The sequence below is a fragment of the Hydra vulgaris genome, chromosome 02, assembly GCF_038396675.1.
Source record: "Hydra vulgaris chromosome 02, alternate assembly HydraT2T_AEP".
Classification (NCBI taxonomy): Eukaryota; Metazoa; Cnidaria; class Hydrozoa; order Anthoathecata; family Hydridae; genus Hydra; species Hydra vulgaris.
In genome coordinates, this window is record NC_088921.1 from 2,875,148 (window position 1) to 2,899,458 (window position 24,311).

At 29.7% G+C, this 24,311-nt stretch overlaps 1 protein-coding gene across 2 annotated transcripts in view; it reads left to right on the top strand.

Annotated features, from left to right (window-relative positions):
- LOC105848542 (uncharacterized) overlaps positions 1 to 24,311 on the top strand; it is a 67,240-nt gene that overhangs the window by 39,064 nt on the left and 3,865 nt on the right. For both annotated transcript variants that reach the window (XM_065789964.1, XM_065789965.1), the window contains exons 5-6: positions 11,360 to 11,415; positions 21,788 to 23,083. In XM_065789964.1, the coding sequence (XP_065646036.1) occupies positions 11,360 to 11,415; positions 21,788 to 23,083 (1,352 nt within the window). The remainder of the gene's footprint in view (positions 1 to 11,359; positions 11,416 to 21,787; positions 23,084 to 24,311) is intronic.

Genomic DNA, 24,311 nt, shown 5'->3' on the forward strand with positions numbered 1-24,311 from the left:
TACCCGTGGTTTTCTAGGATTAACACTTGCTTCTAATCTTTCTTTGAAACCATATATCAAATTCTTTGTAAAATTAGCATCTGCTTAGGTTGCATTATTTATTATGCTTGTCACTTTTTTACTCTGGATTCTATTCTTTATCTCTATAAATCTCTAATCCATCCTTGTATGGAATACTGTTGTAATATCTGGAGCAGGCCTTTAAATGAGGATCCCTTGCTCTTTTAGACAAGGTGTAAAAATGCATTATAAGCATAGTTGAGCCTGCTCTTGCACCCAACTTGCAACTATTGTCACATTGTTGTAGTGTTGCTTCTCTTTCTCTTTTCTCTAAATACTAAAATAGACGTTGCTCTATAGAGCTAGCATCTCTTGTGCCATCTATTAAAATTTATTTTTGTGTGACTCATCAATTAACTAAGTTTCATCCTTTTACTTTTTTTAGTCTAGTTTTTTCCCCTGAACATCAATTCTGAAGAATTGATGTTCATGGGGAAAAAATTAGATCAAAAAATCTCTTTATCTTGTTTTCCTGATTTGTATAATTTTTAGTTTTTAAGGTCATCTGTTAATCATTGCTTTCTTCTTTAACTTCATCTTTTCTCTTCCAGTAACTTCCAACTCTAACAGTTGTTGCTTGCAACATTTGTGGAAGTGAAGATGTATCAAAAAAAAAACATAAACATACATAGCGTATGTTATGGGTGAATTAACACTATCTTAGAGGTTGAGAAAATACACAAACATAATAAATACAAAACATAATATATATACAGTATTGGACAAAACATTTGCAACCAACATCGAACAATGCTAAAAAGTGTTCCTAATTTTACATGTCTTAAAAACGAAATGAACTATACTACCACAGCAAACAGTTCAGAAGTCTGGAGTCATAGTATGCCATGACATGAGCAATCAGCTGACAGGTGACAGCACACAGGCAGAATTTCGTTGACAAGTGCCATTTTGCAGCGAACAAAACAAGTGCAACTTTTTTGGTTTGTTTCATTTTCTTAAGTCTGGTCCGTGTCGACGTCACGGAAGTTTTTTAATAATTAAAGGAAGTATCCAGAAGTTTCCAGAAGCATGCTGAAGCTTCCAGAAGTTTCCAGAAGAGGCATCTGGAGGCATCCAGTAGCATCCAGAAATATCCAGAAACATTCAGAAGCATCAAAAAGAAGCATCTAGAATCTTCCAGAACAGGTTCACACAGGTTCATTTTACTATATAAGAGACATGTAAATCGACATGTAATTCAGTCAGTATATGGAAGTCAATCAGTCAGTATTATCAAGACAGTTTATCGAAGTGAGTTTTATCAAAGTGCTTTATCGAAGAACATCAATACAAGAAGTGAAATACAACAGGTGTTTCATTACATCAATACAGTCCACATCCAACCAAGACGTTGTGTTCCACAGAGCATTGTTGTATCATCACAAGGTAAATGTAACACAGTAAGCCTTGAGAAGCGTGATTATTTATTTTTATTATTTTTATGACTTCAAGTGCAAAAATGGCTCCCGACAGTCTTGGATTGGAACTAAGAAAGAAAATTATTGGCGATTACATAAGTGGAATGTCACAAAAAAGTATTTGTGATAAATATCGCGTTAAAAAATGGACTGTATCAAGACTATGCTCCAAATATCGTTCTACGGGGAAGTTGGCAGCAGATAACAAAGGTGGAAGACCACGTTCCACCACTTCTAGAGAGGATTCTATGATTGTCAGATCCCTGGATATCATCAGTCGAGATACAAAAGCCATTAGAGCTGTCTGTATCCGACCGAACAATCAGACGACGTGCTGTTGAAGCCGGATTGTTTTCTCAACGCCCTGCAAAGAAACCGCTGATTTCTCTAAAAAATCAGAAAAGACTCCTGTTTGCTACATCTCATATTGACTGGAATGTGCAGAAATGGCAAACTGTCCTGTTCAGTGATGAATCGATGTTCAACATCATTTGGAGCGATGGCATTTGCCATGTACGTCGACCGGCCGGAAAAATGTCTTGATTTACGTTACTGCCATAAGACCATGAAGCATGGTGGCTGCAATGTAATGGTCTGGGGGCAATGTAATGGTCGCACTAAAAGCCTCTTTAAAAGGAGACAACCGATGCTTTATGTTTTTATACTAACCTTACTTTCGACTATGGAAGTTTCAAAATTTAATGGAATGAAGCCTTGGCATGTATCTTTCAGGCAAAAAAAATAGAAGCAAGATATCTTTTATCTGTGCAAATATATAGCTCTTAAAGTAGGAATCTCGCCTTTGAAAAAACGGCCAAAATATAGCAGCTTTTTGTGGTTTTTATGCTTTTTAAAGATTCAAAGTTATATCAAATAACTAATTTAGTAACAATATCATGTGACTAGTTGATATGGGATTCTATGGTTGTTAGACTTCACATTTGTGTGTACTTTGTCTGCAAAAAGAGTGCTTTTTTTGTCCAAGTTTGTATAAAATATGGGGCAGAAAACACATAGTTAGAGACATTTTTTCTAATTGTTCTGAACTTAAACACATAAAAACCTCTTTATATTTTAGTTGTTAAACCCACAGGTTTGCTTTGTTGTTTTTGTTTAAAATAATAGACCAAGTATTGGAAATACACACAATAGTAACAACTTATGTTAATTTAAATATGAAATATATCTTTACTGAAATGGGTTTTAACAAGATATCAAACAAAAGAAAATCCCATTTAACCTTAATCTCCCATTGAAAAAACATATACATACAGACATGAAATGATTTCCTTTAAAAAAAAAATTACTTTATGGTGGTGTTATGATGTTTATTACTTTTTCTTCAGATTGTTGTTGAGATTTTTTTATTTAGTCATTGCAAAATAAGATATATACTTCTGATTAATTTTATGTAAACTTATGATATTTTAGGAAACTATAAATAAATTAATATAGTTTATGATATAAACAAAAATTTCAGACAAGAATATTTCTTCCCAACAAATGTTATATCAAGTATTTCTAGAAAGAAAAATGAATTATTTAAAAAAACGAATTTAAAGATGCTTGCAGTTATAGTGTATAACACATTTCAGTAACTGGCCTCCATAACCAGAATGATCAGGGTTTCTTTTGTACCTAGCCTATTAAGCACTAAAGATTGAATGCAAGGCTTCTGTTGATTGCCCACTAAAAATGCCCAATGCTGTACCCTTTAGAGCAATAAATTCAGGAACATCGTAGAACACTAAATGGGTGTTTGGGGTGATTTAAACTGGGAGTTGAAGATATGAGTTCTTAAAGTTTTTAATATGTTGAACATATGCAGTATTTAATGTCCTTCCAAAACAGGAGCCAACAACACTCTTAAAATGTTGAAATGTTTTCACAAAACCAAGCATATAGTCTGCCTTTTCTCTTTCAACAATTCTTTGCAAAACATCCATATTCTTCAAAACCTTATGACAATCATTCCCAACAAACTCTCCACCATGATAAGGTTGTAGTTTCATTTTGAGAATTAATGGCCAATTTTTGCCATTAGGTCATATCTTTAGCATTGATTTGTAAAGATTATTTACAATTCCAAGGAGACAATAAAGTTCCATTGGGGGAATAAACTCAATAACTTGTTTGATATCTTCTTGGTCAAACAATATGTTATAAACAACATTATGAAAATCCTTTGCGCACATTTTTCCATTCTCTTTCTCAATGAATGCTTTGTATTGCATCCTAATGGATCTGAAGTTTCTTGGAAATCCCTGTTCTTTGAGATGACTTGATTTAACATCATACCAACAGCAAGGGTGTTTGCTTGACTGAAACTGAATGCACAGATGATATTGGCTAACTTCATGTCACATGCAATAAAGAAGTGCACATCAATTTTCCCAAATAAACTTAAAATTTTTTTGACCTTTTCATAAGTTTCTGAAACATTTTCAGCAGCAGCAACAAGTAATTGAGGTTTGGCACTTGTTTCTTTCCCATGTTCTACAGTCAGTAAGCTTTTGTCATTTGAGGCTGAACTTGTTTTAACATTTTGACATCCGCCATTGGAGATAACACTCAAGCTGAACTTGAGGAATGATCCTCCACCATTAATACCTAGTTTGATGAGAGACGGTGAAGTGATTGGACTAACTCTGAGAATTGAGTTATAAAAATCCCCTAAACTCTTGCAGTGAACAATCTTCGCCAAATAATCAGTTTTTGTTGATGGCCTTGTAAGTGAGATTTTGGAAACTTTGAATAAACTTTCAACCTTTCGACCAGCCATTGCAAAATTTTCTCTAAATATTGTTCCAACAATTTTTAAATTTGTAGTCTTGTTTAATGTTACAGTCACTTCTTGCATCTTTTTATTGAAAGACCAGTATTGATTTGAACTTGAACTATGTCCAAAGTAGTTAGAGAAGTTCTCGATTAGCACTGAGCTCTAGAGGAACCTGGAGTAATGGTTAAAGCTTTACCACTTTCTCTGCTCAACCTAATTGTGCTCTATGGAGCGGATACCTTTTGAGTTACTACAGATGACGCAATTTTTTCAGCAATTTTGGATTCAGTTGCTATCATCTCCTTTAAGTTTTCAAACTTGGTGGCTTGTGAACAATCATGTGTTATTTCTCTTTTGACTACACTGAGACAGTTTGAGCATAGTTTATCAAAACTACTTGATAGTTCTATCAAACCTTAATAGGTTGAAAAAGTGAGCTTTGTAGAATCTCCTATTAGTCGGTCAACCTGGCAAACTAAACATTTACAAGAATCAAATCCTCTGGTCTGTGGTCTAATAATCACTTTGTTAAAGTTATGTAGCTTAGGAAGATACAAGTTTCTATCTCCTTTGCCATGTTTTTGTACCATTGCTCTGCAGGAATTGCAAATGCCCAATGGAACTTTATCATCCTTAAAATCATTGGAACTTCCAGAAAAAAATACCTAGAATTCTTTCCTTGATGAAATCAGAAATATGCTTGTCACATTTTGAAAAACAAAAAAAAGCATACAGATTGTCGACAATTTTGATGAGTTTTTCTTTTATATAGCATTTCAGTGGTTAAAAAATTGATCTTTGAAAAATAACTTCAGTACAAGCTTGTGTTGGTAAAAAATCTTTTTAGTTGTTTAGGCTGTTGACTGTTAAATGTTGTGGCTTTTGATGTTGTGGACTTTGATGTTGTGGCTTTTCCCGGAAAACAAGAAACATTTGTTTTCACATTTTTAAATAGTAGAAAAAACTTGGTCAAAGCAACAAAGGATTTGTTGAAGATAGGAGATACTTCAATACAAAAAAAAAAGCTCAACAAGGTTATATACAATTTATATAAAAAAAACTTGATTCTAACATTAATTTTGAAATTATTTTATAAATTATTTAATTAAAGGTGTCATGTTTTTTTTATGAAAATAATTTTCCTAGGACAACAAATTTTTTTCATTTTTTAGTTTGAGAAAAACAATAAGCCAAAAGAATGGCTCCAAATATTCACCATACATAGCATAGCTTTTAAAAACCATGTAAGATTATACAAAATATTTTAAATAATTATTAAATTTTCTTAAAGTTTATATTTTAAAGAAAGAAAGAAAAAAATAAAATTAATATATAAAAAAATTTTCAAATTTCAAATTTTTTTATTTTATCCTCCTATTTCTTTTTTTTTTTTTAATTTCTTTTGTGAATAATTAGAAAAAAAAATTTTTTTATATAAATAAAAAAAACAAAAACAAACAAAAAAAAACAAAAACAAAAAACATATAGAAAACAAAAGCAAAAAGATAAAAAGTGAATGCACACACTCACATATAAATACATGCCAATTGGTATTTTTTCATATGTAAAAATATATAAAATTAAATTTCAAATGATAAAATTAAATTGTGTAAAAGTTTACAATAGATTTTTTTTTTATATGTGTATATATTATACTTAATAAATCAAATCATAAATATTATACTTGATAATCAAATTAAATTTCTTCTAAGGTGTTAAATAAGTACTCTTATTTAACACCTTAGAAGAAATTTAATTTGTTGTTGTTTAGTAGAAGAATTTGCCTTTTTTAAATTTTTTCAAATTGGTTAAGCAAAGAGAGTGTTTTAAGATCATCATTTAAAAGTATATTCTATAATTTTGGTTCTCAATATGTGATTGAGTATTTAGTAACTGAATAATAGGTTTTGGATTGACTAAAGTTATTTTTTAAGAATCTTGTGCTGTATATATGATTTATTTTTTTAAATATTGAGCAAAATAAAGACGGTGCCATTTTTTTATCAAGCCTAAAAACAAATACAAGAACTTGATAAAGATTTGTTTTGAAAACATTTAATATATTGAGTTTACAAAAAAGTATTTTTAAATGGGAGAGTCGACCTTCATTTGTAATAATCCTAACAGCATGTTTTTGTTTGCAGAGAAGTTTATTTATTTTTGAAATGTTGGTGCTGCACCAAGCAATATTTGCATAGTTTAGGTAAAAAATGTATAAATGAAAAGTATATGTATTACAAACGAGAATGGTTTATAAAATTTTTTTATAAACATTTATATGTTCTCTCCAATTAATATTTTCATCTAGAATTATGCCCAAGAATTTTATTATTTCCCTTTTTATTAAATTATTACCAATAAAAAGATTCGGTAGTTTCAATGGAATTTTTTTTTTTAGAAACATGATGGAATAATGTATATTTAGTTTTAATAATGTTTAGGGATAGTTTATTTAAACCATTGGCTTAGTTTATCAAGTTTTTTGTTTACTGTTAAAAATAAAGTATTAATATCTTCATTGGAATAAAATAAGTTAGTATCATCGGCAAATAAAATTGAGTTTAAGATATTAGAAAAATTATTTAAATCATTAATATAAACTAGAAACAAAGAGGGGTCCTAGTATTGAACCCTGGGGAACACCGCATGTAATAGTTATATTATCCATTTTTTCCTCTTCATATGAAATATATTGCTTCCTGTTAAACAAGTAACTTTTAAACCGAGCCAAGTTTGAATGTCTTATACTGTAGATTTCGAGTTTGGATAAAAGAATTATATGACCAACTGTATCAAAGGCTTTGCTTAGATCTATAAAAATACCTAAAGTATACTTTTTTTCATTGAACCCTTTAAATATATCATATACAAGCTGTAAGATGCTTGATCAGATGAATGACCAGATTTAAAACCAAATTGTATATTGTACAAAATATTATTTTTGTTTAAGAAAGAAAAGAGTCTATTATACATAATTTGTTCTAAAATTTTTGAAAACATGTAAGAATTGAGATTGGTCTATTATTAGTAACATCATAAGGATCACCTTATTTTAGAATTGGGACAACTCTAGCGATTTTTAACTTTTCTGGAAAAACTCCCTCTTTTAAAGATAAATTAAATATATACAAGAGCAGGATTGTAATGAGTTTTATTGAACTGATAATGATGCTACTGCTTATATTGTCAACTCCTATACTTTTTTTGGGCTTGATTAAAGAAACGGTGGCTTACAATTTTACTTCAGTAAGTTTATCATTAGACACAATATTAGTGTTATTAGAAAGCAAATATGCATCAAAGTTGGTTTGTGAGGATTCAATTTTTGATGCAAATGAAGGACCAACATTTACAAAAAGCTCATTAAGATTTTCAGCCACTAGTTGTTTCTTTATAACGTAGTTATTATTAAATTTGAGAAATTTTGGAATAGTATTTCTGTCAGAATTACTTTTACCAATGACTTCCTTAATAACACGCCAAGTTCTTTTAGGATCATTTGAGTGCTTTTTTATTTGATTTGAATAATAATATTATTTTTGTATATATACTTCTAGAAATGCTTTGTTATAATATTTATGATACTCTGATATGAATATATCAAAGGCTTTATCAGAGTTTTAATTCAGTAATAGGCCATCCCAGTTAACAAATGATAAAAAGTTATAAAAATAATTAACTGAAGAGTTGTTTATTATTCTTGTTGTTATTTTTTTATTTTTTTGAATATCATTTTAGTTACATTTTTGTGAAATAATGAATATGGGAAAATGATCAGAGATATCTGTTTTAAATATTCCTGTTTTTATTTTTATATTAAGGAAGTTATTGGTGATAATTTGATCGAAGTTTCACTTTTTCTAGTTATGCGCGTAGGTTGATTGATGACAGGAATGTAACTATTTTCATTGACTACATTGAAAAATTGTTTAATGTTTTTGTGTCATAATCTAAAATATTGAGATTCAAGTCACCAACCAGATAAACAGATTTTTTTTAAATCAAATTATTTTTAATTACACTTTTAATGTGATCTTCAAACACCTTAATTGATCCATTTGGTGGTCTGTATAAAGCATGGGCGATAATGTTTTTTGAGGTTATATTAACTAGTTTAATATACAATGACTCGTAATCATTAGTGATTGAACTTAAATTTGACTTCACTTTATACAATAATGAGTTTTTAATTAAAATACACAATCCCCCACGTACCTTGCCTGATGATCTAATTAAGTAAATCACTTTATAGTTTGGTAAATGGTAATAATAATTGTTCACCATAATTTTGTCATCACACGATGTCTTGCTGAGACAAATAATTTTGAAATTAAAATTAATTTTATATAAAAATTGTTTTAAAGAATCAAAATTTTTTTAAAGACTACTAATATTAACATAAAACAGAAACTTTTTCTTGAATATAAAAGCCAATTTCTTAATTCTTTATTAACTTTTTTTATTTGTCGGTAAAAAAAGTGTTGTACAAACATTTTCCTTGAGAACTTCATTTATAATGAATTTATAATTATTATTCTTTTGATGACTGCTAAAAACATACGTTGTTTGTTGTCAATTTTAACAGGTCATGTTGCAGGATCTAATTTATCGTAATTGCATTTTGGTCGCTCTTCATTTATCACTAATTTCTGAAGTTTTGTTAGATATAGATGATAATTTTTTTTATTTTTTTTTAACATCTTCGCTTCCAACAAGGCTGCAAGCAGCCACTAATTAAAGTTGGAAGTTACTGAAAGAGAAAAGATGAAGATTGCAGAGCAAGATAACAATTGACGGACGACTTAAAAGATTGCAAATTATATGAATCAGGAAAGCAAGATGAAGGAAGCGAATTCCAAAGAGCTGATGTTCGAGGAAAAAAACTAGACGAATAAGCGTTTTTGGAGCACTTAGGAACAGTCACAGAAAAAGGATGACACTTAATCGAATGACGAGTAACACGAGAATGAATTATAGTAGATGGCACAAGAGACGCTAGCTCTTTAGAGCAGTGCCCATTATAGTATTTGTAGAAAAGAGAAAGAGAAACAATATTACCACGATGTGATAATGGTTGTTGGTTGGCTGCAAGAGCAGGTCCAACTATGTTTACAATGCGTTTTTGCACCTTGTCTAAAAGAGAAAGGGCATCATTAGAAGATCCGCCCCAGATATGGCAACAGTACTCCATACAAGGCCGGATTTGAGATTTATAGAGATGGAGAATAGAATGCGAAGTAAGAAAGTGACGAGCTCGATAAAGAGATGCAACCTTAGCAGATGCTAATTTTGCAACTGATTTGTAATATGGTTTCCAAGAAAGATTGGAAGTAAGAGTTAATCCTAGAAAATGAAGAGTAGGTGACTCATCGAGTACATCACCGTTCATAAATATAGGAAGGTCTAAATTATTGCGATAACGATTGGCTGAAAAAAATTGAGTTTTATCTGAATTGAAGTTCACCAGCCACTGTGAGCCCCATGCTGTAGCAGAAATGAGATCCTTTTCAAGCTCAAATGCCCCCTCCAAGCAATCAGAGGGTGATGGTTTCTTATCACGACAAGACTAAATGGTAGTATCATCAGCAAACAATGCCACATTGCCAGCAACACAGCAACAATGCCACCTTAGATGTGAGAATATCTGGAAGGTCATTAATGTAAATTAAAACGAGTACAGGGCCGAGGATAGAACCTTGAGGACCCCCTAAAGTTACAGAATAAGAAGAAGAGTGTTGTTCATCGAGGACAACTTTTATATTACGATTGGAAAGGAAGGATTCAATGATCTTAAAGATGTTGCCGGATACACCATAGGAAGAAAGCTTATGGAGAAGACCAGCATGCCAAACTTTATCAAATGCTTTTGAAATGTCAAGAGCGATAGCTTTAACCTCTCCACCTTTATCTAATGCACGATAAAACCTATCAGTTATTACTGTCAGCAAATCAGCTGTTGAACGAGAAGATCGAAATCCATATTGATGGTCAGAGAGTAAGTTATTAGATTCAAGATGAGAAATTAAGTGTCTGTTAATTAAAGATTCAAAAACCTTGCTTATGATAGGAAGAAGACTTATGGGACGGTAGTTAGACGAATCAGATCGCTCTCCAAAATTTTTGAAGATAGGGATAACAGATGCCGCTTTCCAGCAAGCTGGAAAGCAAGACTCTGATAAGCACTTGTTGAATAGTTTTGAGAGTATAGATGAGGAGTATAAATACTGAAAGGCCTCCAGTACTATATATTTAGAAATAAGATTCTTTTTATAATTGTTATTTAAGTTAATAGGCAACCTTAAATAATAATTACATTATTCTAAAATCATAGTTTGAAAAATTTTTAGATGTGCTGATGATTTTTTATATTTGATAATTTTAAACTGAAAAACTATGTACATATGACAACAGAAATTTATGGCACATCCATCACGTAAAGCATCATTTCAAATACTGAGACAAAATCTAAAGGTCCAATGATGCAACAGCATTAGCCGATGCATTGATTATTTAGCGGATGCAATGGTATCAGTCTTGGTAACCATCAGCTGATGCCCATTGTTTTGAAAAATCAATTTTTTTATCTTTATGTTTCTGTAATGTATGCAAAAAAATAATCAATCCTAATTTATTTCCAAATATAGTTAGTATACATCAAACCTTGGACCTCTAGATTTTGAAGCTGGGGTTCACCATTACAAAACGGCTTCTATATCTCTAATTTACATTATTTAAATATAGTTCAAAGTAAAATTATTTATATAGTAAATTGGAGAAACCCTTTTAATTAACAACTTAATACTTTTGACAAAAGGTCATAGTAAAAGTTTACAGAATCAAAAAAATAATAATTCAGGAGTAAGGTTGTTTTTCTTTACAAATGGGGTGTTAATAAATGTTAATAATGGCCTCACCAATTTTTTTATGTTGTTTTATAATTCTTATTTTTGAAATGCCAATATAAAATCAAAATTAAACATTCTTATTATTAATATATTTTTCTCGTTTTTTTTTTTTTTTTTTATTAAAATATAAAATTAAGATTTACTTTAATTTTTCAGTACAGTCTCATGTTGTATAAGACTGAAATAATTTTGTTTAGATACGAAACTATGGCTTATGATCTGTCTAAACAAACAAGGAAAGAATTTATAAATGGTGAGATTTTTATTTTTGAGTTGTTTAACATGAAAAAAAGGGTAATGTTTTGTTGTTCTTTAGAAATAAATATATCTAAACACTTTCAAATTATTTTAAAAAGTTCATAGAGATCATAGAGAGATGAAATAATTTATTTCGGATTTTATTTGTTCAATGTACTTTAATTTGAAGTAATTTTTTTCAAGGCTTTGTTGATATTATATTGTTGATGCTTGGACCGTTGTTATTGTTTGTTTTAGATATAAAAATGTGTATTTTTTTGTAAACTAATTTTTCAGTTTCTTTAAAAGTTTCTTTTCAAAATAAAGTAGCAAATTTGTGGTTCATTTATAATTCCATATAATCTCAATATTCTCATATAATTTTTCATTGTTAATTTAGCTAATGTTTCATTTATTTATTCATTTTGGGTTTTGAATTTAAAAAATTAAAAAAAATCTGCCCTACATCTTGCTGCTTTGTATCGTTTACATTTCTAGGCAAAGGCTGGGAAAAATAAACTCTACTAAAAGTAATATATATATATATATATATAAATAGCTTTATTATTTTATGTATACTTGTGGTCTTTGAAATAACATTAAATCTGTTGAACCTTACCTTTTGCAAAGTTTATCAGACTTACTTGTTTTTGCAATATCATTTCATCAAAAATATATTGGTGCCTCACAAATTTTGGTATGATTGGGTTTTGGCTATTTGCATTGAGTCTATTTTACTGCAGTATGGAACAGGCATAAGTTTCAGGGTAAAGCAAAAGTGGCAATTATGTTTATCTGACAGGATAAATTAGTTATTATGCTGGTCCTTATTGATATACCAGTAATGATAGACACGACTCTGAGGAGATATTTGTTACGTATTCACTTCACAAATTACGTTTTCACATTAGCATAAATGTTGTTGTTTTTTATTTTCTCAGACCTTACATTGTTGTATGTATACTTTTTATTTTGCAGTCAATTTTTTCAAAAAACTTAAATAAAAATGAATTAATGTTCGAATGTTGCAATTCAAAGTTACTAGAAAGTCGGAAGTAATTTTTGACAATATCTTCATTATTATTTTCATAATTTTCAATTGGATTGTCGTCCATGTCCACATCATTCAACTTTATTGCTAAATTATGCAATAAAATGCATGCCACAACTAGGGTGCAGGTTCTTTCTGGGATCATGCTGTAGTTGGACATGGATATGGCATAAGAAACCAACAAAAACATGAATAGCCGGAATCACTAAGTAGTAAACTTTTAAGGGTAATATCTATAAATATTTCACCAAATTTTGATTTTTATAAAATCTTTGCTTCATGTGTATAACGAAGTCATTTTTCAACAAAATCAATGAACCTTCTGTTATTATCACACACCGCCTGGACATTGAATGACTTGAGGACCTACTGATGTAAACATATTCCTGCTTGTGTAATTTTTATATGCCAATGTGTGTTCAGTCTATTATTCCAGTTTTTTGCAAGACTCAAAAAAGCTTGGCAAATTATTCTGAAAATAGTTGATTTAAAGCTGCTGTAGAATCACTAATCACAATTTGAAAAGATCCTATTGCATAAAATTGAAGTGCACATTACACTTCATAGATAGGCGGAATTTGATTTTGTTTTGATATGATAGACATAGTCTGATTTCATTTCACAGGATAGCAATTTCTTGAAGGCTTACTTATGTAAAAAAATGCATATGAATGAGTCAGGACATTGTCATTGAATATTTTCTATTCTAAATGTTTCTCCTGTTTTATTTTAATTATGCCACTATATAATATGGTGGAAAATAATGATAAGTGTTGAAGTGTTACAAATAATTATTTTCTGGCGATCTTTCACAAATATCATTATAGACCATCATAAACAGTTGCTGCATATTGTACAATGCTAGATACTGTAACTGCATCAGAAAATGGGGACAATGATAATAACTCAGGACAAACCAAAAACCTTTCAGTGTGCAAAATTATCATTTAAAATAAAAATAAGTCTTTGTCTGGAACATATTTACTCTAGCTGCTAACTGTTGATATGAAAAGTTACAATATATCAAAGCTCTCCACCTGTTAACTGTTGATATGAAAAGTTACAATATATCAAAGCTACAGGCTGGAATACTTTTCTTTTTAAAAGGGATCGGTAAAGTTAGAAAAAATAGTCCTGTAAAAGAAAAAATACTTTATTTTAAAGTTTTTTTTAAAAAGTTAGATAAAGTACACTTTAAAATATTAAAACTTTCTTGTAAACCTATTTTGTAAAACTTGATTTTTTGCATATTGTTATGAACATTTCAAATAAACGAATATTTATAGTAAATGAGTATTCATAGTTGCATTTTTACTTAAGAGTAAGATGAAGTTTTTAATTTTTAGATTCATTTAAAAGTTTCTAAAATAAACTTTAAAGTTTAAACTTTAAAGTAAAACATTAAATGATATACAATAATTTGACTTTACAATCTTAATAGTTCTTATACTAACATTATTAAATTTCAATACATAAACTAATCTTATAAATATTGTTATAAAAATATACATAAGAGCTAAAAGCAAATTTAAATATTTTATTATGCCAAGAAATTCTCAATAAAATGAAGTTAATCAAATATTGTTTGATAAAAATCAAAGAAAAGAATCTTTTTTCACTTTGCAAGACAAATAGGAACCTCTGTGTTTTTTTACATTTCTAGGCAAAGGCTGGGAAAAATAAACTCTACTAAAAGTAATATATATATATATATATATAAATAGCTTTATTATTTTATGTATACTTGTGGTCTTTGAAATAACATTAAATCTGTTGAACCTTACCTTTTGCAAAGTTTATCAGACTTACTTGTTTTTGCAATTCATTTAACAGTGTTATTGAAAAAAAAATTTGTTAAGTGATTTTCTACTAATTTATAATTGCTCTGTTCTTTTAAGAACATTGAGCACTCTATTTTGTAGAATACATTTTAAAGTTGTTTAAATATATATATATATATGTATATATATATATATATATATATATATATATATATATATATATATATATATATATATATATATATATATATATATATATATATATATATATATATATATATATATATATATATATATATATATATATATATATATATATATATATATATATATATATATATATATATATATATATATATATATATATATATATATATATATATATATATATATAGAACCCTTAGATGTTGTCCGAAAGTTTTTTCGATATTTTGTTGACAAAAAGTAAAAATTAAAATGCAAGACCGGAATTTTTTTTTTTTTAATAATGATAGACTGCCTGCCCCAACCAAACCCTCAGTCGATGTAGCAGCACTCCCTTGCGGGTCAGGCTATTTGTCAGTCGATGTAGCAGCACTCCCTTGCGAGTCAGGCTATTTGTCAGTCGATGTAGCAGCACTCCCTTGCGAGTCAGGCTATTTGTCAGTCGATGTAGCAGCACTCCCTTGCGAGTCAGGCTATAAGATAGTCGATGTAGCAACACTCCGCGCATGATTTACAGTAAAAAAAATAAAAATAAAAACATTTTATTAAAAAAAAATAAAAATAAAAACATTGTTTATATTGTTAAAAACATTCAAAATGTTATAAAAACATTCAGAATGTTTTTAAAAACATTCTGGTCAATTAAATTTGCGTTTTTGTGGTTTTTTTAAAAAACGATTAATTTGTAATTAAATTAATGGTTTTTACTTTCGTCCAACACGGAAATGTTGGACGAAAGTCAAAAGTAATTAAAAGTGACGTATGTGTTGGCGTAAGAATCACTTTTTTCCTTCCGCTCTTCCTAAAGCCAACAAACTATAGAACTATATATATATATATATATATATATATGTATATATATATATATATATATATATATATATATATATATATTCATATATATACATATATATATATATATATATATATATATATATATATATATATATTCATATATATATTCATATATATATATACATATATATATATATATATATATATATATATATATATATATATATATATATATATATTCATATATATATATACATATATATATATATATATATATATATTCATATATATATATATTCATATATATATATATACATATATATATATATATACATATATATATATATATATATATATATATATATATATATATATATATATATATATATACATATATATATATATACAGGGCGCGCGTAGGTGTCACGTAGGAGGGTGCCATTACAACTTTTGCAGACTTTTAAAAAAAAAGTCCTTGTTTTTTAAAATTTGCTGACTGCCTTATCAACATTTGCCAAATAACTTGTCTGAACGAATTTACCGAATAACTTGTCTAAAGAGTCTACATTTGCCGACTGGCTTGTCAAAAAGGGTAACTTTTAAACTCCTAACTAGTTGTCAGAAAGTTTTTCTGTATTTTGTTGACACAAAAAAAAAATTAAAATGCAAGACCGGAATTTTTTTTTCAATTACTTGATAGACTGCCTGCCCCAACAAAAGCCTCAGTCAATGTAGCAGCACTCCCTTTCGAGTCAGGCTATAAGATAGTCGATGTAGCAGCACTCCAATGCAAGTCAGGCCATAACATAGTCAATGTAGCAACACTCGCTTGTAGCAGCAGGCTATAAGATAGTCGATGTAGCAGCACTTCCTTGTAGCAGCAGGCTAGGTAGCAATACTCAGCGCATGATTTACAATAAAAAAAATAAAAATAAAATCATTGTTTATATTATTAAAAACATTCAGAGTGTTTTGAAAAACATTCAGAGTGTTTTGAAAAACATTCAGAGTGTTTTGAAAAACATTCTAGTCAATTATATTTGCATTTTTGCGTTTTTTAAAAAGTGATTGAAAAACGAACTATACTACCACATCAAACAGTTCAGGAGTCTGGAGTCATATGCCACGACATGAGCATTCAGCTGACAGGTGACAGCACACAGGCAGAATTTTGTTGACAAGTGCCATTTTGCAGCGGACAAAACAAGTGCAACTTTTTTGGTTTGTTTCATTTTCTTATATCTGGTCCGTGTCAACCTCACGGAAGTTTTTTAATAATTAAAGGAAGTCTCCAGAAGTTTCCAGAAGCATGCTGAAGCTTCCAGAAGTTTCCAGAAGAAGCATCTGGAAGCATCCAGAAATATCCAGAAACATTCAGAAGTATCGAGACGCATCCAGAAGCTTTCAGAAGCATCGAAAAGAAGCATCTAGAATCTTCCAAAACAGGTTCACACAGGTTCATTTTACTATATAAGAGACATGTAAATCGACATGTAATTCAGTCAGTATATGGAAGTCAATCAGTCAGTATTATCATTACAGTTTATCGAAGTGAGTTTTATCAAAGTGTTTTATTGAAGAACATCAATACAAGTAGTGAAATACAACAAGTGTTTCGTTACATCGATACAGTCCACATCCAACCAAGAGGTTGTGTTCCACAGAGCATTATTGTATCATCACAAGGTAAATGTAACATGGTAAGCCTTGGAAGCGTGATTATTTATTTTTTTTTATTTTTATGACTTCAAGTGCAAAAATTGCACCCGACAGTTTTGGAGTGGAACTAAGAAAGAAAATTATTGGCGATTACGTAAGTGGAATGCCACAAAAAAGTATTTGTGATAAATATCGCGTGAAAAAATGGACCGTATCAAGACTATGTTCCAAATATCGTTCTACGAGGAAGTTGGCAGCAGATAAAAAAGGTGGAAGACCGCGTTCCACCACTTCTAGAGAGGATTTTATGATCGTCAGATCCGTCAAGAAGGATCCCTGGATATCATCAGTTGAAATACAAAAGCCATTAGAGCTGCCTGTATCGGACCGAATAATCAGACGACGTACTGTTGAAGCTGGATTGTTTTCTCAACGCCCTGCAATGAAACCGCTGATTTCACTAAAAAACCAGAAGAAAAGACTCCTGTTTGCTACATCTCATATTAACTGGAATGTGCAGAAATGGCGAACTGTCCTGTTCAGTGATGAATCGAAGTTCAACATCATTGGGAGCGATGGCATTTGCCGTGTATGTCGACCGACCAGAAAAAGCCTTGATTTATGTTACTGCCATAAGACCGTGAAGCATGGTGGAGGCAATGTAATGGGTCTGGGGGTGTTTTTCTGCTAATGGTCTAGGTCCAATACATCGAAACGATGGAATAAGGGACCGTTTCATGTATAAAAATATCCTGAAAGATGTTATGTTACCTCATGCTGAATGGAATATGCCAATAAAATGGTTTTTTCAGCAAGACAACAATCCGAAACACACTGCAAAAGTAGTCAAGCAGTGGTTTCAAGACAACCACCTATCGGTGATGGATTGGCCACCTCAATCTCCGGATCTCAACCCTATCTAGAACCTGTGGGTCTAGATAGGGTTGTGTCTGGAGTCATATGCCACGACATGAGCATTCAGCTGACAGGTGACAGCACACAGGCAGAATTTTGTTGACAAGTGCCATTTTGCAGCGGACAAAACAAGTGCAACTTTTTTGGTTTGTTTCATTTTCTTATATCTGGTCCGTGTCAACCTCACGGAAGTTTTTTAATAATTAAAGGAAGTCTCCAGAAGTTTCCAGAAGCATGCTGAAGCTTCCAGAAGTTTCCAGAAGAAGCATCTGGAAGCATCCAGAAATATCCAGAAACATTCAGAAGTATCGAGACGCATCCAGAAGCTTTCAGAAGCATCGAAAAGAAGCATCTAGAATCTTCCAAAACAGGTTCACACAGGTTCATTTTACTATATAAGAGACATGTAAATCGACATGTAATTCAGTCAGTATATGGAAGTCAATCAGTCAGTATTATCATTACAGTTTATCGAAGTGAGTTTTATCAAAGTGTTTTATTGAAGAACATCAATACAAGTAGTGAAATACAACAAGTGTTTCGTTACATCGATACAGTCCACATCCAACCAAGAGGTTGTGTTCCACAGAGCATTATTGTATCATCACAAGGTAAATGTAACATGGTAAGCCTTGGAAGCGTGATTATTTATTTTTTTTTATTTTTATGACTTCAAGTGCAAAAATTGCACCCGACAGTTTTGGAGTGGAACTAAGAAAGAAAATTATTGGCGATTACGTAAGTGGAATGCCACAAAAAAGTATTTGTGATAAATATCGCGTGAAAAAATGGACCGTATCAAGACTATGTTCCAAATATCGTTCTACGAGGAAGTTGGCAGCAGATAAAAAAGGTGGAAGACCGCGTTCCACCACTTCTAGAGAGGATTTTATGATCGTCAGATCCGTCAAGAAGGATCCCTGGATATCATCAGTTGAAATACAAAAGCCATTAGAGCTGCCTGTATCGGACCGAATAATCAGACGACGTACTGTTGAAGCTGGATTGTTTTCTCAACGCCCTGCAATGAAACCGCTGATTTCACTAAAAAACCAGAAGAAAAGACTCCTGTTTGCTACATCTCATATTAACTGGAATGTGCAGAAATGGCGAACTGTCCTGTTCAGTGATGAATCGAAGTTCAACATCATTGGGAGCGATGGCATTTGCCGTGTATGTCGACCGACCAGAAAAAGCCTTGATTTATGTTACTGCCATAAGACCGTGAAGCATGGTGGAGGCAATGTAATGGGTCTGGGGGTGTTTTTCTGCTAATGGTCTAGGTCCAATACATCGAAACGATGGAATAAGGGACCGTTTCATGTATAAAAATATCCTGAAAGATGTTATGTTACCTCATGCTGAATGGAATATGCCAATAAAATGGTTTTTTCAGCAAGACAACAATCCGAAACACACTGCAAAAGTAGTCAAGCAGTGGTTTCAAGACAACCACCTATCGGTGATGGATTGGCCACCTCAATCTCCGGATCTCAACCCTATCTAGAACCTGTGGGTCTAGATAGGGTTGTGTCTGGAGTCATATGCCACGACATGAGTTGCACTTGTTTTGTCCAGAAGGAAATCAACTTTTTTTAATACTTTTGATTAATTTATTAATTTTTGTGTACAAATAATGAGCTTTGTGATGAATAAAGCTTGAAGAACTTTGTCTCTAAACAGTTACATAGTTATTTCTCTAAATTGAAAAAATGCAGCACTTTTATATAAAGAAACTAAATTAGCATTATTTGGTTGCACTCGTTTTGTCCGATACTGTATATAAACTAGTAGAAAACCACTTATCAAAACTTTCATTTAACACTTATGGGAATTGAAAAACAAAAATATTGATGATTTTATATTGAATTGATTCATTCTTAAAACAGCATATAAAAATATTTTCCAAAAATGCATATTACGCCTGCAAGAAATATTTGAAATAATTACACATGCAAACCAAGAATGCTTATTAAACAAAAAATAGGAATTGATTTTAAAATGCATACATAAAATTAAAATTCTCCTAAAAAACATTAAAATAAGTTCAAAATATTTTTACATTTTTAAAGAATAAGTAGAAGTAAACAATTCTAAAGAATTCTTTTTCGAATAATGTCAGTATATTCCACCAATGTGTGAAAAGTTAAGACATTTATGAATTCTTGTAATTCAATTTTTAGTATAAATTGAAGTTTTATTGATTTGAACATTTCTGAGGAGTTTTAATTTTTGAAAATGAAAAATTTTGTAATTTTCTTCTAATTTATTATTGCTCCGTATTTTTGAGAACATTGAGCACTCAATTTTGTAGAATACATTATAAGTTACTCCTACATATTATGTTAAGCATTCTTAACTGATTAATATATGTTATTAATATATTTAATTAATATATGTTAATATATGTTAATATATCTTAATTAATACATGTTAAGCACTCTTAATTGTATTTTAAAATTCCATGTAAAAAATGGAAACTAATAATTTCACTGGCTTGTTAAAAAGCATACCTATACTAGATTAAAAAAATTATACTATTTCTTTGATTAAAAATAATTATTTTTTTTTAAACCGAAGCCATTTTTTCTTAAAACCGAAAACAAACAGAAATAATGTATTTAATACTATCAAAGATAATTGTAAATATGAATTTAACAATAAAATACTCCAACTTTTACACCTGATTTGGAAAATTTTGATAATGATCTATTGCACCTACTTAATTTTTTTTTTTTTTTTATATAATTCACCTCCCCAAGGCCACTGCAGATGAGGAGGCTACTTATGGTTATAACCCGCTCTAACTCCGAAACACGAACCTTGACAAACAAGGCCGCTGCACGGAGAAACAAGTTAAATATAGTAAAGTTTCAGCCTATGAATAAAAAATTTCGAATTGATTTAAAGTTAGTTGTTAAAACATTTAAATCAGGCCCTAATACTAAGGTTTTCACTGATAAAACAAATAAGATTTACCAACTCACTAAAAATTATGAAAAAATTGTATGCAACTATATTACGAGTTTTTATGCGAAAGCCCCTGAAAATCTGGAAAATGAAGTTAATTTACTTAAAACCCAAGCTTTTGTAATGTTTAAAGATCATAAAATAAATTTTCAAAACAACATCCTTGTAGGTTAAGCAAAGTTAAGAAGAGACAATTCGTATAAGAAAACATTGCAGAAAAACCTTACTTTATTACATTAATGAAATTTGTGATTTTTTTGGGCTATATAATTTAGATTTATTAAGTAAAATAATCAATATTAATGATTTGGGTCTTTATCGTGATGATGGTTTAATATTTATGCATAAAAAATCTGGTTCACAGCTTAATAAAATTAGAAAAGATCTTATAAAAATTTAACAGGAGAATATAAATTTATTGTAACAGTGATGTTAAAATTTGCTGCAAGCGTGTTAACGCAATCCATTTTTAGTAAAAGTCTTTTTTTTTTGTTTTATGAGATGGTTAGCTAACCATCTAATATTACCAAAAAACAACTATTTTTTAAGCAATAAATACAAAAGGTAGATATATGAAAAAGTTTAGTAACAAAATTACTCAAACATTGGTTTCTTCTAAATTGTTGAAAAAAATTTTTGTCATCAAAATAAAGCTTTTTACAAATAAATTTAACAATGGTCTATTCTCTTATCAAAACGCAATTCATATGATGATGATGATGATGATGATGATGATGATGATGATGATGATGATGATGATGATGATGATGATGATGATGATGATGATGATGATGATGATGATGATGATGATGATGGTGATGATGATGATGACAATGATGATGATGATGATGGTGATGGTGATGATGGTGATGATGATGTGATGATGGTGATGGTGATGACGATGACGATGATGATGATGATGATGATGATGATGATGATGATGATGATGATGATGATGATGATGATGATGATGATGATGATGATTTAAATAAGATTTTTTTAATACTATTTAGATGCAACTGTTCTACTAAAAGAATTCTATATCCAAACATATAATGAAACTGATGAATTTCAACCACCACTATATGCAAATGAAAATGTTGATTCAACAAATAAATTTATTGACTTGTCTATTGCTGAAGGAATTAATTTTGAGAAACGTATAAATTATAAACAAATTTCATATAATGAAGTATTTATGAAAGAAAAATCTCTTTTATTAGTTTCAGGTATAGCTGGTATTGGAAAATCTTGTTTACTTAGAAAATGCTTGATTGATTGGTCTACTAATCTAATTTGGAAAAAAGTTGATTTTGTTTTTTATTTTGAATGCAGGCTGCTTAATAATTATCAATTAATTTCTAATATAAATGAATTACTTGTTATTTTTTACAAAGATTTTGTAAAATTTGTAGACATCAATATTCATAGCATAATATTTATAATTGATGGTTTAGATGAGTTTAAATATTTTGATGACTTAATAAATTACAGTTCTCTTTCACAATACCCAATTGTCAAAGTTCTATCAAAAATTCACAATTATAAATGTGTGATAGCTGGAAGAGTTTATGCTATAGATCAATACCGTAATGTTTGTCAGATGTTCAAAATGCTAAACAATAAGTTAACAATACAAATAATGGGTTTTAATCAAAATGGTATAAATAGTTATATAGAAAAAAATACAGTTGTTAAAAATGAAATTCTAAAAACATTTTTAAAAGAGCTTTCTCCAGCTGCAAATGCAATGACATCTATTCCATTTTATTTATCCTCAATAGGTAAAATTGTTGAATCAAAACAATGTAATGTTTCATTATTAACAATGGCATATTTATGTACAGAAATATTTTTTTACTTTTATCAAAAACATATTATGAAAACTGAGACTCCAGTTGATGAGATAATGGAAAATGATGATAATAAGAAATATATTTTGAGTATTTGTAAAATTGCTTATGAATCATTTGTCAGAAGTAAAGTAATTTTTTCCAGAAAAGAAATTCAAGCTTTAATCAGTGACTTTGATAAAATTGAACATCAACTATTTGGTTTTATTGAAAGGATTGAAACAGATCTAGGTTTTCATTATCAATTTGTGCATTCAGCAATAATGGAGTTTTGTGCATCTGTATATGCATATAACTGTTTAAGTAGCAAAGAGATTATGGCCACTGAAAAGCTGGAGAGTTGTTTATCAATGATTTGTGGATTGACTAATAAAAGCCAAAATAGTTTAATAAAGTTCCTTGTTAACCTGAATCCTTCAAAACAAATTTATGATGATTTTTTGCTTTTTGTTTTAGGTAAGTTTCTTTTATTAATATGAGTCATTTATGATAAGCACATAGGTGGGTAATTCTGCTGGGAATTGGCTAAACTAAGTAATTTATAGTTCTACCATGAGATGGGTTATGATATTTCTTTGCAAGAAGCATGCTACTACATTGTAAAATAAAACGCTAATATATATCTATATGCTAAGCATGTAAATTGGAAGTTTGTATAATGAAACGTCTTTATTATCCTAACTTTTTTTTTTTATTAATGAAATTTTATTTATAAATTGAAATCAAGTGTGACAAATCCTCGAATTGTGTCATTTTTGTCAGTAGTACTTTTATTATCTTTGGTAACTTTTAGTTTTTTTACAGCATTACAGAATGAGGGAACCAGTAACAAGTGTGTTTATAAATGAATATTATGGTAATCAGTGACAAGGGTGTTTATATTATAAATTTATTAGGTTTACTTGGTTTTTATTATAGTTCATTATAGAACTTTTTTTAAATTCAAAGATTTAAAAAGCCTCACTAAATGTTTTTCTTTAATCATTGAATTTTGAATTTTTAAGGCCTGGTTAAACTTAAAATGTTTGTTTTTTATATAGAGATGAAATTTTGAGTTTTTTTTATTGACATTAGGAGATAATTAATAGTTTGTGATTATTAGTATTTGGCGAAGTTCTAATAAGATCAGTATGGTTAGAAATATTTTCCAAAAGAGTATATACATCCCTACAGTGTATTAAGCACTTGAAAGTAACTTGTTACAGATCCAAATCATACTAGTTGTTTAATAGATGTAATAATAATAATGATATAAGTATGATCAGATATATATGATATAAGTATAATTAGATATATATGATATAACTATGATTAGATATATATGATATAAGTATGATTAGATATATATGATATAAGTTTGATTAGATATATATAATATAAGTATGATTAGATATATATGATATAAGTATGATTAGATATATATGATGTAACTATGATTAGATATATAAAATATAAGTATGATTAGATTTTTTTTTTTTTTTTTTTTTTTTTTAAGATTATTCACCTCCCCAAGGCCCAAAGGGGGCCACTACAGTCGAGGAGGCTACTCATTTTTTTGTGTTTTTTATTTATTTTTTATTATTCGTGGTGCAACCCTCTCTCAACTCTTTAACTCTGAAACACGAACCTTGCTGAGCAAGGCCGCTGCGCGGAGAAACTAAGTTGAGCGCGGTACTTCCAGGGA